At 43.6% G+C, this 14,371-nt stretch overlaps 1 protein-coding gene across 3 annotated transcripts in view; it reads left to right on the forward strand.

Moving 5' to 3' along the window:
* The window catches only part of PUS7 (pseudouridine synthase 7), a 31,755-nt gene extending 20,512 nt beyond the window's left edge, over window positions 1-11,243 (forward strand). For all 3 annotated transcript variants that reach the window (XM_066633439.1, XM_066633441.1, XM_066633440.1), the window contains 7 exons: window positions 3,009-3,070; window positions 4,115-4,275; window positions 5,164-5,290; window positions 5,573-5,674; window positions 7,320-7,449; window positions 8,575-8,666; window positions 10,296-11,243. In XM_066633439.1, coding sequence (XP_066489536.1) covers window positions 3,009-3,070; window positions 4,115-4,275; window positions 5,164-5,290; window positions 5,573-5,674; window positions 7,320-7,449; window positions 8,575-8,666; window positions 10,296-10,432 — 811 coding nt within the window. In that variant the 3' untranslated portion in view covers window positions 10,433-11,243. The remainder of the gene's footprint in view (window positions 1-3,008; window positions 3,071-4,114; window positions 4,276-5,163; window positions 5,291-5,572; window positions 5,675-7,319; window positions 7,450-8,574; window positions 8,667-10,295) is intronic.
* Window positions 11,244-14,371: the final 3,128 nt, after the last annotated feature.

The raw sequence follows: 14,371 nt of genomic DNA on the forward strand, positions 1-14,371 counted from the left end.
TTCAAATCCCAGATCAATCACTGTCCTGCTAAGAAGCCTTAGGCAAGTCTCTTGTTTCTCAGCTTCAGCGCCTTTTTCCTGTGTGACAAAAATGGCCTGCTTTAGTCCACTTAACTGTAGAAAGGATTAGAAGATCAACATTTTTGCCCACTAAAAATGATTTTATATAATGGCATGCTTTTCTATGTTACCGTGTATGTCACCTAGATTAATCTAATAGTGAATTTTTCTGTGTATTTGGAAATCTTACATGCTCTTCCCATAGGAAAGGATTGTCCAGTAATATCAACTCTGTTCTCATTGAGCACAATTCAGAGAAAACTAATCACACTTCTGTGCTAGTTTGTTATCCTATTTTTTTTTAATTTACCTTGATAAAAGGGCAGTTTAAAAACATTTAAAAATCTGTTAATGGGATTTAGGGCACAATCCTAACCAGGTCTACTCAGAAGTAAGTTAGAAATGGGCTATGTCAGAATGCCAGATGCAAGGGAGGGCATCAGGATGTAGGTCTCTTGTTATCTGGTGTGCTCTGGGGCATTTGGTGGGCTGCTGTGAGATACAGGAAGCTGGACTAGATGGGCCTGTGGCCTGATCCAGTGGGGCTGTTCTTATGTTCTTATGTTTGTTCAGTGGGGCTTACTCTCAGGAAAGTGTGGTGAGGATTGCAGCCTCACGCACTCAACTTTCCCAGAAAGCCTCTCATTATGTGTTAGGAACACAATCTGTTGATCAACAGCACTTCTTTGTCATGAGTCTCTTTCCATCTATAACCACAGGCTCCCTTAATTAGGTATTGACAGTTGCGGTTTTGAGGTATACCTTGGGATTGTTGTAGATTCTTAGAGCAGTGGTTCTCAGAATGTTTACATGGGACCCACTTTTAAAAATGACTATCTGTCCTGGGTCCACTGGAAGTGATGTCATCAACCTTGAAGTGATGTCATGGCCAGAAGTGACATTAAATAGGAAGTGCCCTCATTGTGATGCCAGAGCAGAAAGTGATGTCATCAAGCAGGAAGTGACATCTCCCTTTAATACAGTCAGCACCACGTATATTAAACTGTATTAAAGGGAGAGTATCTCATGGCATATTATTAGCTTTTATCTGGTTATTTCTCAGCCTTTTTCAAAGTGTTAGGGGGAGAAAAGCCTATTTACAGCCTTCACAAAATAATATCCTGGAGTGCAGGGTTGTTAGAGCAAATACTATACAAAGGTCAGCTTGGAAGAATGTCAGCAGGTCAGCTTATCAGAGGCACAGTAAGGCATAATTTCATGAGCTGGAAACCCAGAAAAATGAAAGCAATTGCAACCAGCTTATCAGAGCCATACTAGTAACAAGAGCTACCTACTGCACCAGTCCCAAGTCAGACTTACAAAACTGTCTTGTGCACGCACCAGCAAGGGTACAAAAGAGAGCCCAAGGACAGATTTCTGTTTTGCATTCAGAAACAGAATCCATTCCTTGCACAAGATCAACAGATGCACCTTCCCACCTCCAACTCTAAACAGTTTCAAGTTGTTTCTAGGTAGAAGTAAGGCTTTCCTCCTCCACTTTTCAAGGGAAAGGAAGATGTCTGAGCCAGGAGGGGAGCAAGCTAGGAAATCAGAAGGTTACCCAGGGTGACTTAGGGTTAGAAAATTGGGGATTTGGCAGTAGTGAGAAGGGAGAAGTAGAGAGAAGAACTGGGGGAAGGAGGGAAAGAAGTGGAAATTTTTTTTTTCTTAAAATACTCTCTGAGAACAGTGTAATATCCTCACTGTTGCAAAAGACATTCTGTTGGGTTTTTTTTAAATGGTAGCTGCCAGGACAACCACCACCATTGCCATCACTGCAATTCTTTCAGCCGATTTCACATACCCCTGCAGATCCCGAATGCTTAATTCACTCATCCCAGTTCTCCAACCCCTTTTCACATACCTCTGCAGATCTCCAACTTGCTTAATTCAGTCCCCCTATTTCACACAGTCCTGCAGATCACAAGCTTGCTTAATTCACTCCTCCATTCCATTTCACATACTTGTGCACTCACCCAGCAGCTCTTCAGTCCTGAAGCTTCTCTAGGGCACGACTGGAAACTTTCAAAATGATGGCGCCTAGGTTTGCCAGCTTCCAAGAAGGCTGCCCCAGCCTATCACAACCCACCAGAGATTGGGTTGCAACCCACCAAGTGAGTTGTGACCCACAGTTTGAGAAAAAGTGCCTTAGACTATTCACCAGGAAAGACCCAGAGATTTTTCAGGTCTCACTAAGCCACTTTTGCTCCATGTCCTCTTTGGTGTTTAGCAACTTGGGATTCTCTGACACAAAGAATATGGGGCCTGTAGCCCCTTCTGCAAAGCGAACTGCTTCCCAGAGTACATCCTGAATTCTGGAATCTCTTGCCTTATCCACACAAAGGTTTTTTGGAGAGTGCTCCCTGGGCCCACAAACCAGAAATATAAACAAGTCCAGACTGAAATATCATAAAGATGCTGGAATGTCTGAATGTCTATTTTTGTGCCATTTTTTTTTTAAAGTAGCAGTAGCTGGGGTGCAGAAAATCATGAGGATTCATGAAGCACATCTCTTGCTAGGGTCTGAGCTGTGACAGCTTATATTCTGTCTGTTGCACTGGCTGTCTTTACCTTTTATCTATCTGTTGGTGATTCATTCTTAGATATTAGGCCTGAACCCTTATACCACTCATTCTAAGTAAGCAAAGTATTCTGCAACAGAAATTTTGCTTATGTCCAAATTTTGCGTCCTTAGACAGGGTCCTTGCATGTTTAGGCCTTTCGTGATGGCTAAATCCTCTTCATTTAAATGAAACTAATAAAAAAATTGCCCAATTGGCATGGATGCAAGTCCTTTTGCTTTCAGGGAAACTTACTTCAAAGCATGAGGAACTATGCAGCCTAAACTACTTCTGTTTACTGGTTTAAAGTGATTCTGAGTATTTCCTTGTTGGACTCCAAGCGATCTGGCAGTACAATATCAAGTGAATATTGTTTTTACATTTTAGGGCTATTCTCCAGAATAACTGGAATGAAGTCATGGATTTAATACTAAAGCCACGTCCTGGAGGCAAGTATTTCATATTTTCAATATGGCACCAGTCATGTCAGACTTGGATTACGTTGAGCAGTGCAAATGGATGAATAGACAAACAAGTCAACAGTGATACAAATAATAAAGTATTATAACTTGTTTCGCTATTTCTGAATGTGCAAAGCACTTCACATTTATTACCTTGATGCCATTGGTAAAATAATTACAGTATATGTGATAAGTCAGTATTGTCTCCATGTTATAGCTGACGCTGAGAGAGTGTGGCTTACCTTTGGCTACATACAGCACAATCCTATGCATGTCTGTTCAGAAGTAAACCTCACTGAATTAAATGGGGAAAGTGTGTATAGGATTGCAGCCCCCTAGTCAGTTCAGATTTGAACCAAAGAAGTTCTGCTTTGCAGCTCAGTATCTTACCTACTGCATTAAGCTCACCACCACCAGCTAGAGCCTCTGTTAAAAATATTCTTATGGTTCCATGGTTTTTGTCTTGGAAATTGGTGATTAAACATACTCCAGTTTCACTGTGAGATTCATATTCCTTAAATTGTTTTAATCATGGCATTCTGAACAAGATAAACTGTTGTAGGCTATGACGTTTAAATTTAGAGCTCTATCTTAAAGTTTCAGAATGGGATAATAAATGAAGGAAACCTACCACACACCTGCATATGTTAAAAGAGAAATTCAAACCATAAAATTGATTGATTAATCTTCCCCAAGCATTGGCCCATTGTAGACTCTTATCTCCAAAAGCTAATTTGGGATTAAATAGGCTTTAAAGGACAATCTTGTTGGCTTATGGTTTACACTGAGGGTGCAGTCCTCAGACAACCTGCTTTGCCATACATTCAGTTCCCAAGTTTGTAAATAAACATATGTAGAAATAGATCACCAATGGCCTTGATGGGACTAATCTCAGGTGAGTGAACTGAGACCTGTAATATATGAATGGTATCAACATTATGAAATGTCTGCATGGATTTTGATTTATTTTTTAAAACCCCAAAGCTTTATTTGCAGAAAGATAAGCATTTCAACTATAAATTGTTGTTGCAGCTGAAAAAGGATATTTAGTCAAATGTAGAGAAGAGTGGGCAAAAACAAAGGATCCAGCTGCAGCCCTCAAAAAACTGCCTGTGAAGAGGTGTGTAGAAGGACAGTTGCTTCGGGGACTTTCAAAGTATGGACTGAAGAATATAGTCTCTGCATTTGGCATAGTGAGTGTGAAGGGGAGTGTGTTTTTGTGGGGATGTAAACCACCTTTAAACAAGCAGTGGTTCCCAACTTTTACTTGAAGGCAAGGGAACCACTAAGTTGCCGAGGGGCCCGTCCATCGGGATGGCAGCAATGACACTTCCAGGTTTGCACCACTGGTGATTAAGTGAAAAAAGGTGTTTGGGTTTACCCCCCAAAAAGGTGTTTGGTGGCAGTGAGAACCTAGGTTTTGCAGCATCTCTAGCTGCTGCTGCAGATGAAAATGTCCCCCAAAACCCCTTTTCACTTGGTGGTGACAACAGCGCGAACCTGGAAGTGCCATTGCGTTCCCCTTAAAGAGAAATTTGTGTTTCCTGCTGCCCTGGAGGGTCGTGACTTCCAGGTTGAGAAACATTGGTTTAAAGCACTCTCTGAGTTTGTAATATGTCTGAAAATGCCTTGTAAAGTACATAATTTTGAATGGTAAACAATCTTGGAATATCTTTCCAAAAATATATATTTTAATCCCCTTCCATCAGTATTTTTAATGAAGTCTTCAGAGTTGTGGGTTGGTATTTAAATTGAGAGAATTTTATATATAAATTTGAGGAAGGGTCCTTGTCTATTTACTGTAAGATATATGCTATTAAATGTTCATTTCTAGTACCCAAAGTAAATTTAATGGATGATGAATGCTCCAAACAATGCTCTTATAAGAATACAAAGTTCTGTGTAATAAGAACTTTTTCTGGAATAGGTGCTTTTGGCTATATTTGACAGTAACTAAATATCAAATAGTCTCTTGTACTAAGTCAGTGTGTTTGACTTTCTTTTAGCAGCTTATCCTCTTAAATTGCCCAAGACATATCTGAATGATGGTTATAACCTTTTCCCTGTTGTTCTTTCAACAGATTCCAAGAAATAATCGTTTGATGTATATTCATAGCTATCAGAGTTATGTGTGGAATAACATGGTGAGCAAGAGAATAGAAGAATATGGGCTTAGAGCTGTACCAGGAGATTTGGTACTAAAAGGAGGTAAAATAAGACAACAGTTTATGTTGGGGTGTGCTGTGTGCAGTCCACAAGGGGTTTGGTAGAGCCTACTTGTCCTGTTCATTAAAACTGCTGATGGTGACCCCCTCTCATCAATTCTTAATTAAGCTCAACAAAGTAAGCCAATACTCTTAAAACAATCATGATGAACTTTACCCCTGAAGCTCAGGTCGACATTTCCTTAGCAGCTGTTATCTTCAGCAGCTCAACAGCATCCTACTTTTTTCATACAGTTATGTGTGCATTTATATATATATATATTAGGTACAGCTGTTTACATTGAAGAAGATGAGGTGGACAGTTATGCCATCCATGATGTTGTGATGCCACTGCCTGGGTTTGATGTAATCTATCCAAAGCACAAAAGTAAGTACAGTATGATTTTTCTGTCCCTCCCCCCACCTTTTAAGTAACTTTTAAAGAAGATGAGAGATGTGTACCTTATGGTGCAGTCCTATCTTGAAGTTGTGCCAATGACATCTGACCTGTTTTAATCCCATCCAGCACAAAGAAAGAGGGGGAAACAAAGCTCAGGCTACTCTATGCTGGTGCAACCCACCCCCATAACTCCACCACCACCCATGAAAACCCCAACATAGCCCCATAGCACCAATTGTGGGGTGCCCAATCACTGCAACCTATCCATCCCCAATACTAGTAATCAGTGAAGTCTCCAGGGTGAACCAAGCAGGGTATGGTGGCAGCCACAGCTCCAGTGAACAGCTGCAGGAATGAGTCCTCAGGAATGAGCCCTCAGGAATGAGTAACACAGCAACAGCCAGTGCTGCCAATCATGGGGTGATGCCCCAATGACCTCCTCCACATACTCACAACTTTGGTATACCACAGCATCTTCCCTTGCAGGAGCTGCTATGATGCAGATCAAAAGGAATCAAAAACAGAAAGCTGCTAGGAATCCCAGCACCCTGCATTCAAGTCCACTTTTGCCACTCACAGATAGGTCTAGCACCAACACTGACCAGTCCTCGAAGCTACCCGGTAACCACTCAAGTCACAGCAGGAGACTTGATGCTCTTTGTAGAAAGAGACTATAGCAGATGGGCCAATCAGAGGGAGAACTGCATTGAGCTTGCATGTGACAGAGGGCCCCAACAGATACACAGCCCATTCCGTTTGCACCACTGCTGACACCTGCCACACAATAACCCCACCAGCATATTTGTCATTTTGCTGCACTCCCCCCCCCCCAGCACACCACCACAACTGCCTGCCTTATACATTATGACAGTAGAGAACAAGCGGCTCATGACCAAGGAGCTTCCCCCCACTGGAGCTCTAGGAGGCAGAGACTGAGGATGCTGCAGACTCTTAAGTTCTGGTAGCACAGAGGCTCCTTCTCTCTCCCCTGCAGAGACACAACATGGAATGAGGGAGGGGGCTGTGGAATGGGATGGTGATGGGATGGGGAGGAGGGCAGATAAGGCCTAGGGGGTCTGGATCGGTGGCAGTGGCACATGCCAAATCTCAGGCTCCTTTCTGGGCCTATTTGGCCTTCATGGAGCAATGAGGACTTGCACCAGCAATTGAGCACCTTACCCTGAGGTGACCCCCAGCAGCCAGAAGTCCCCCTTGGGATGCAGCAGAAGCCAAACCATCAATGCACAGGGATTTAGGTAGACTGGGCTATTTGAGGGTATATGGGATTGGCATGTAGGGAAGAATGTTGTTGAGGAACATACAGCCATTAATTAGTATTGTTCAAATGTGTACATAAGAAATGATGTAAACAGGATGCAGCTTTCCAGAGAGGGGAAGGCAAAATAAGTTCATTCTAATGCGGGAAAATACTTCAGGACATGTGCAGACTCTACTTTTAACTTCAAAGCTAAATATTAGTGAGGTTGTAGAAAAGATCTTTTACCATTTTGATTAGTAGTTTATTGTGCAAAAGGTCATTTCATCAACTCTGAGTAGATCTAGCAGGGTGAATTGGTTGTTTACAACTGGCTGAATTAAATTACATGTAACATTTAATTGTCCCTTGTGGCAGTTGGAGAGGCTTACAAGGACATATTGGCTGCCGACAATCTTAACATCAGTAACATGAAACATAAAATTAGAGACTATTCATTATCTGGAGCGTACAGAAAGGTTATCATTCGACCTCAAAATGTCAACTGGTAAGTAAATATTACCCAATAAAATTGTCAAGATCCAAACAACCGTGCAGTTAGTTCTTTGAACTGGGAGGGCTTTAGAGTTGCACTTCTAAATAAGCATAAAACATCACTTAAACATTTCTGGTTTTTTGTAAAACTGGAAGGGACCTTCTAAGAGCCGAATCCTATGCATGTTTGCTCAGAAGTAAGTCCCATTATATTTAATGTGGCTTATTCCCAGGTAAGTGTGGATAGGCTTGCAGCCTAAGGCCTCCCAGAGGCCTTAGAAGGTGTTCTGAGGGAGGCTGTGTGAGAGGAAGAGTCAGGAGGTGAGGGGTACACAGCTTCCCTCTCGCCTTTGGAGAGTCCATGTGGGTCCAACCTGCGGATAATGAAATCCATGGGTCCTGAATCTGCAGATACAATGGGCCCACTGTACTCCTATGTCATACTATTTCTTGAAGCACCTTCAGTCTTCTGAGCAAATTTCCATATTACAGAGAGAGCTGCCATTTGAGAAATGCAAGCCCAAATGCCTCTGACTCTTTGCATTCTAACCAAATATCTTGGTAAATATATCCATAGGCTTGATTGCCAGGAGTATAAAGTTTTAGAGCCATATCTGTGCCAGTGTTGTCTAATAGATGACACAAACCCTCACCTGTAGAGCATGTGAAGTGGGATAAGTGAGTGGATAAAAGAATGGAAAGTAGAGCATGACACTTTTTAGCTAGAGAATGCATGACATCTGTGATTTCTAGGAAGAAAGGTAAACTCTGCTGAATTTGCAAAATGTCAGCTCATCTTCCTGTTGGTCTGCCTTCAGCCAAGGATGAATGATAGCAGTGTCCAATAGGTTCCAGGAATGCCCACCAAAATTATTATTTATTTTGAGTGATGTTCCTGATTTCTGACAAGAAATAGAAATAGCATACTTTCCAAGTTTCACATGCACAGGAAAGGACAAGATGCAATTTTGAAGGACTAGTGGTATCTTGTGGAGGTCATATTACCAACCATTCTGCTGCTGTGTGTTCATATTTTTAGTTAACAGTATCCTAGGTTGGTGGTACCATTATACCAGTACTATATAGTTCTCACAACTACTGGTCATGATCTTGCCTTATTTATTTATTTTTTTTAAAGGGAGCTGGTTGTATATGATGACCCTAAAATTCCATTATTTAATACTGATTTGGATAAACTGGAAGGAAAACCACCAGCAGTTCTTGCAACAGGTAAGAATTTTTTTAAAATTAATATGTTGTATACACATGGCATATTATGTCTGTGTATGTGTACAGGTTTAATTACTTCTAACATAATGTAAAATTCAATTAAATTTTATCAAATTTGCTGGGCTGAAAGTGTCCAAAATGATAGGCATTCTGAAATAAAATGCCTGGTTAAATGGCAAAATTGTTAATAAGTAATGGGATAATTACCCTAGATCAGCCATTTTCAACCACTGTGCCATGACACACTGATGTGCCGCAAATAGTCTGAAGGTGTGCCATGGGAGTTTGAGGGAGGGTCATTTATTAGTAGGGCCATTGGGAGATTTGAGCCCCCCACCAACAGCATGGTGTGCCTTGTAAATTGTCAAAAGACTGATAGTGTGCCTTGACAATTTTAGCACCATGTCAGTGTGCCCTGAGATGACAAAGGTTAAAAATCACTGCCCTAGGTATTAGCATCTGAGTTGGCATTCTCTGGGAAGGAAGGGCTGGCATTCCTACTGCTGGGATGCCCCTCCTCCTGGGAGGCAGGATTCGGACCATGATGAATGGATACTCCTCCCGCGTTGGGGGGGGCGTCCCTTCCTGTCCCAGTTCCAATCCTGCCTTCCAGGAGTTAGGACGGACCTTGGTCGTACTCCTGCATGACATCTCTTAATCTCATTGATTTCATCTCGGAGCGGGGGGGGGTGGATTCCCCCCTGCATGCCAGCGAATACAGGCTCTGAGCTGCAGCCAGAGCACTCTGGCTGAGAGGTGAGAAATTACTGGTAGAAGGAAAAAGGTAGAGTTGCTACTAATACAGTGGTGCCTCGCATAACAAAATTAATTCGTTCCGCGAGTCGTTATGCGAGTTTTTCGTTTTGCGAAGCGCGTTTTCCCATAGGAATGCATTGAAATTTAATTAATGCGTTCCTATGGGCAAGAAAAGTCAGAACAAAGTCAAATTTGGTTTACAAAGTGTTTATTAAGTGCTCTTTAAAGGCATACATACTGTACTGAGGATTTCAAAAACGGGGGGGGGGATGCTGAGTGGGGAGCTTGAAGGCTGTAATCCTGTGCACACTTTCCTGGGAGCAAGCACAATGGGACTTACTTACATAAACTCACATGAAGATCCTCCCTAGGGTGAACGGGATCATAAACTGGCATGAAGATCCTCCCCTTACTAGGGTGAACGGGATCATAAACTGACATGAAGATCCTCCCCTTACTAGGGTGAACGGGATCATAAACTGACATGAAGATCCTCCCCTTACTAGGGTGAAGGGGATCATAAACTGACATGAAGATCCCCCCCTTAAAACAAACCAAAACAAACCAAAAAATTCGTCTTGCAAAGCACGGGTCATAAAAATTCGTTGTGCGAGTTACCAAACTTCGCAAAACGCTTTCGTTCTGTGAGTTTTTTGGTGCACGAGGCATTCGTTATGCGAGGTACCACTGTATTCAGAATTTGTAGGCAGATTTGGGGGAGTTCCACATAGCTTGCCTTCCTATCACCTTCTTCATATTTGCTGTAGTATACAATTGATCCAAATTTAAATTTGGTTGGTTTTGAGGAGGTGTTTCAGCAAACTGTAAATTACACTGAATGTTTTCTGATGGAACTTGGCCTGTTTATGACAGAAGGCAAATACAAGGCTCTGAAGATGGAATTCTCCCTTCCACCATCCACTTACGCCACAATGGCCATTCGAGAAGTGCTGAAAATGGACACAAGCATAAAAAACCAGACACGGTTAAATACAACATGGCTGCGGTGAAGACCCTTTACAGTTATTGGATGAAGCTTTTAACATATGAAATTGGTTTATTTGCTGGTTCTAGCCCGACTGTTTCTAATTCAAAATTGTATTTTTGTAGTAGCTTAAAGTATATGATTTCAGATTCATTGTAAAATGCTATTTGTAAAAACATAATCTTAAATTTGTTTTTAAATATAAACATGGTGCTTAAGCTGTTAGCACACTGCAAGTTTGCTAAGTTATAAGAAAGTGGATGATGGTTAGCAACTCACATCTTTAGACGTGTTTTAAAAACGTTTTCTTAAAAATGCAGTAGTAAATAAGATGCGTTCAGAGCAGATGAAAATGGATTGTAAACACCCTTAACATTGCAGTTGAGGAAAAACAATTAGAATAAGGTACCAATTAATGTATATTTCCAGTGAGCAGATGTATTTAGCCTTAAGAGTACTAACAGGGTTTGCACTCATCTCAGATTCTGTCAGCAAAATGTTTGTATCTTCTGTGTAATGTAACCATGTACAGCCATTTTTTGTTTGAGCTGTATCTTTTGTTACATTTCTGTGGGTGTTTCTCATAGCATATTCCAACTTGCATTATAAGGGAAGAAGCCAACAACCCTTCAAGGGTTGTAATATCAACAAATGCTGTTAGCTCCAAGAACAGCTATAGCTTGTCCATTGCTGGCAATGGATGACCTCGGTATATCTTTATCCTGCCATGATGGGATTAAATAGCCATTCTGATTTGACAGCTGTGCTATTCATTTTTATTTCTAAAACCAAACAAAGAGAAAATCTGTTTTTGCATTGCTTGGTTTATTAAATAAAGAGGTTTTTTTTCTTTTCTTAAAGTGCTTATGACCTCCACTTATGTTTCTCTTTCTTGACTGATCTCTTGACTAAAATATACAACCTGTCCCTTAAAACGGCCACAGTGCCAAAGGACTGGAGGATAGCAAATGTCACACAGATCTTTAAAAAGGGGAGGGGACCCGGGAAACTATAGGCCAGTCAGCCTAACATCTGTTCCAGGTAAGATGGTGGAATGCTTCATCAAAGATAAAATCTTAAAACAGATAGAGGAACAGATCTTGCTAAGGGAGAAACAGCATGGCTTCTGCAAGGGCAAGTCGTGCCTCACAAACCTTTTAGAATTCTTTGAAAAGGTCAATAGGCATGTGGATGTGGGATAACCTGTGGATATTATCTGGATTTTCAGTAGGCATTTGACATGGTCCCTCATCCAAGGCTGCTGACAGCCCAATCCTACGTTGGAAACAGGCAGGCCAGTAGGCCTGCACTGTATCCAGTGCACGTTTGGGGCTGACCGCAGGTCAGCCCAAGGTAAGGGGAAACATTTCCCCATACACTATATTGCGCTGCAACAGACACAGTGGGTCTACTTGGATCTGCACCACCTGACAAGGTGGCGCAAATCCAAGTAGCCTGGGACTGCCCTGGGCAGCCCGGGTATGGGGTCAGGATCCAGCATAACTGCCAGGTCCTGGCCCTGCCTCCTGCTCCCCACCACCTGCTCACAGTCCTGCCTGCTGTCCACCCTCCCCTGCCCTGAAATGCCTCCCGCCCGCCTCCTCCTTGCCCTCCCCATGTTCTCCCCCGACCCCTGCATTGGCTGAGCACAGCCGATGCAACTCGCCCTCTCCTCAGGGCCTGCGGCAGGGTGTGGAGTTCGGTGCACGTCTACGCTGGCCTGTCTCCCAGAAGGAACTTGTGTTGGCCCAAGTGAAGGGTCAGGATTGTGCCCTGAGAAAACTCCACAGTGAAGGAATAAGAGGGCAGGTCCTCTCATGGATTAGGATCTGGTGGAGAACCAGGAAACAGGGAGGGGTGTCAATGGGAAATTTTCACAGTGGAGAGAGATGAAAAGCAGTGTGCCTCAAGGATCTGTCCTGGGGCCAGTGCATTTCAACCTGTTCATAAATGACCTGGAGACGGTTAAACAGTGAGGTAGCCAAGTTTGTGGATGACTCTAAACTTTAAGGAGGGGTGAAGAGTAGAAGAGATCATGAAAAGCTCCAGAAGGATCTCTCTAAACTGGGAGAATGGGCAGCAAAATGGCAGATGCATTTCAATGTAAGTAAACGCAAAGTAATGCACATTGGAGTAAAAAAACCAAAACTTCACAAATAGGCTAATACAGTAGTTCTCAAACTGATGGGTTACAATCCAGCAGTTGGTGTACAGCTTCCCCGATCCCTTTAAGGGATGGGGGAAAGAGGGAGGCAGCGATGTGATCCCTAGGATCACGTCACTAAGCGGGGTGAGAGGGAGTGCTTTTACTTGCTTTTAATTAGAAGACTAATTCCATGCTTGGGATCAATAGAAAAGATATTGAATAACACAGTTAATATAATGATATTGTACAAATTGACGGTATGGCCACATGTGGAGTATTGCATCCAGTTCTGGCCACCACATCTCAAAAGGATATAGTGGAGATGGAAAAGGTGCAGAAGAGAGCAACCAAAATAATTAGTGGGCTGGGGCACCTCCTTTATGAGGAAATGCTACAGCTTTAGGGGCTCTTTAGATGCCTATTTCATCATTGCAGAATGCAATGAAACAAATGGTGTTGAAATATCTCTATCAAAAGTTAAAGCAAAAAAAATCAGAGGAGTGGGATGATGGTACATTGCCCCACCTGCTGCATGGCAGGAAGTCCATCATGGGGGTGATGTGCTGACCTCCTGCACCAGGTGACACAAACCCTAGCAATGCCACTAAGTACAGTGGAGGCAAGCTGGATGCCCCCCCCCACCTGCTGCCTCTAAGTGATTGCTTCAGGGGCCCCTGTGGATGGGCTGGCCCTGTTCATTATGCCATGTGAAGGAGCCTGCAACCTCCTCTGCCAAAGGAAAACAGGACCCCAAGGGCAAAGGAGTGAGGACACTAACACGAGCTGGTTCTGTGATCAGTCCTCCTCTCTTGAAGCTCTGTGCTATACAAGCAGCAGAGACCATAAGAAGAGCCCCCTCCTGCTGAATCACGCCAAAGGCCCATCTTGTCCAACTTCCATATCTCACAGTGGCCCACCAGGCGCCTCAGGGAGCACACAAGACTACAAGAGACCTGCATCCTAGTGTCCTCCCTTACACCTGGCATTCAGCCTACTTCTAAAACCAGAAGCTTGCACATACACCTCATGGCTTGCAACCTATGATTAACTTTTCCTCAGAAATCTGTCCAATTCTCTTTTAAAGGCATCCAGGCCACATGTCATCCCCACATCCTGTGGCAAGGAGTTCCACAGACTAACCACACTCAGGTCTTGCTGGATGAAAGGCATCCAGGCCGCATGCCATCACCACATCCCATGGCAAGGAGTTCCACAGACTACACTCAGGTCTTGCCGCTAACCTTCCCCAGTTGGGCTGCCTTCTTTGACCCCCTCAGGCCATGGGTGGATCCAAGGGTGTGTGCTATGGGTGTGTGGCCCACCCCCCAAACTGTCACACCAGTGGGGAGCAAGGTCAGGAGCCAAGGAGATGCCCATTGGCTGAGGGATGGTGGCTGATCTGGGCTCCATGTGCAGCCAGGAGCCCAGGTCTACCCACCCAACAAATGGCCACAAAGGCCAGAGGCTCAACTGGGAGCCCAGGTCAGTCCGTCCACCCAGTAAACGGCCACAAGGCGCCCAGGCCTACCCAGCAAGTAGATGGGGCTCCAAGTCCTACCTGGAGCCCAGATCTGCCCACCTGGTTGACCTGGGCTCTGATGTTAAGGGAGTGCTCATGGCCCCACCCCAACACAAACAGAGGCTCTGCCCTCAGGCTCCGCCCCTCAGGCGGGGAACTCGTCAATGAACCAATGGAAAAAGGGGGCGTGGTCTGTCATGAGCCGGCCTCGCCAGAGCGAGCTCTGTCTCTAAGCAGCAGCGCCCCCTCGCGTCCTGTCGGAGAACAGAGCGCGCGCTAGGCAAGAAGGAGAAATGGTT

Source organism: Tiliqua scincoides, chromosome 7 (genome assembly GCF_035046505.1).
Source record: "Tiliqua scincoides isolate rTilSci1 chromosome 7, rTilSci1.hap2, whole genome shotgun sequence".
NCBI lineage: Eukaryota > Metazoa > Chordata > Lepidosauria > Squamata > Scincidae > Tiliqua > Tiliqua scincoides.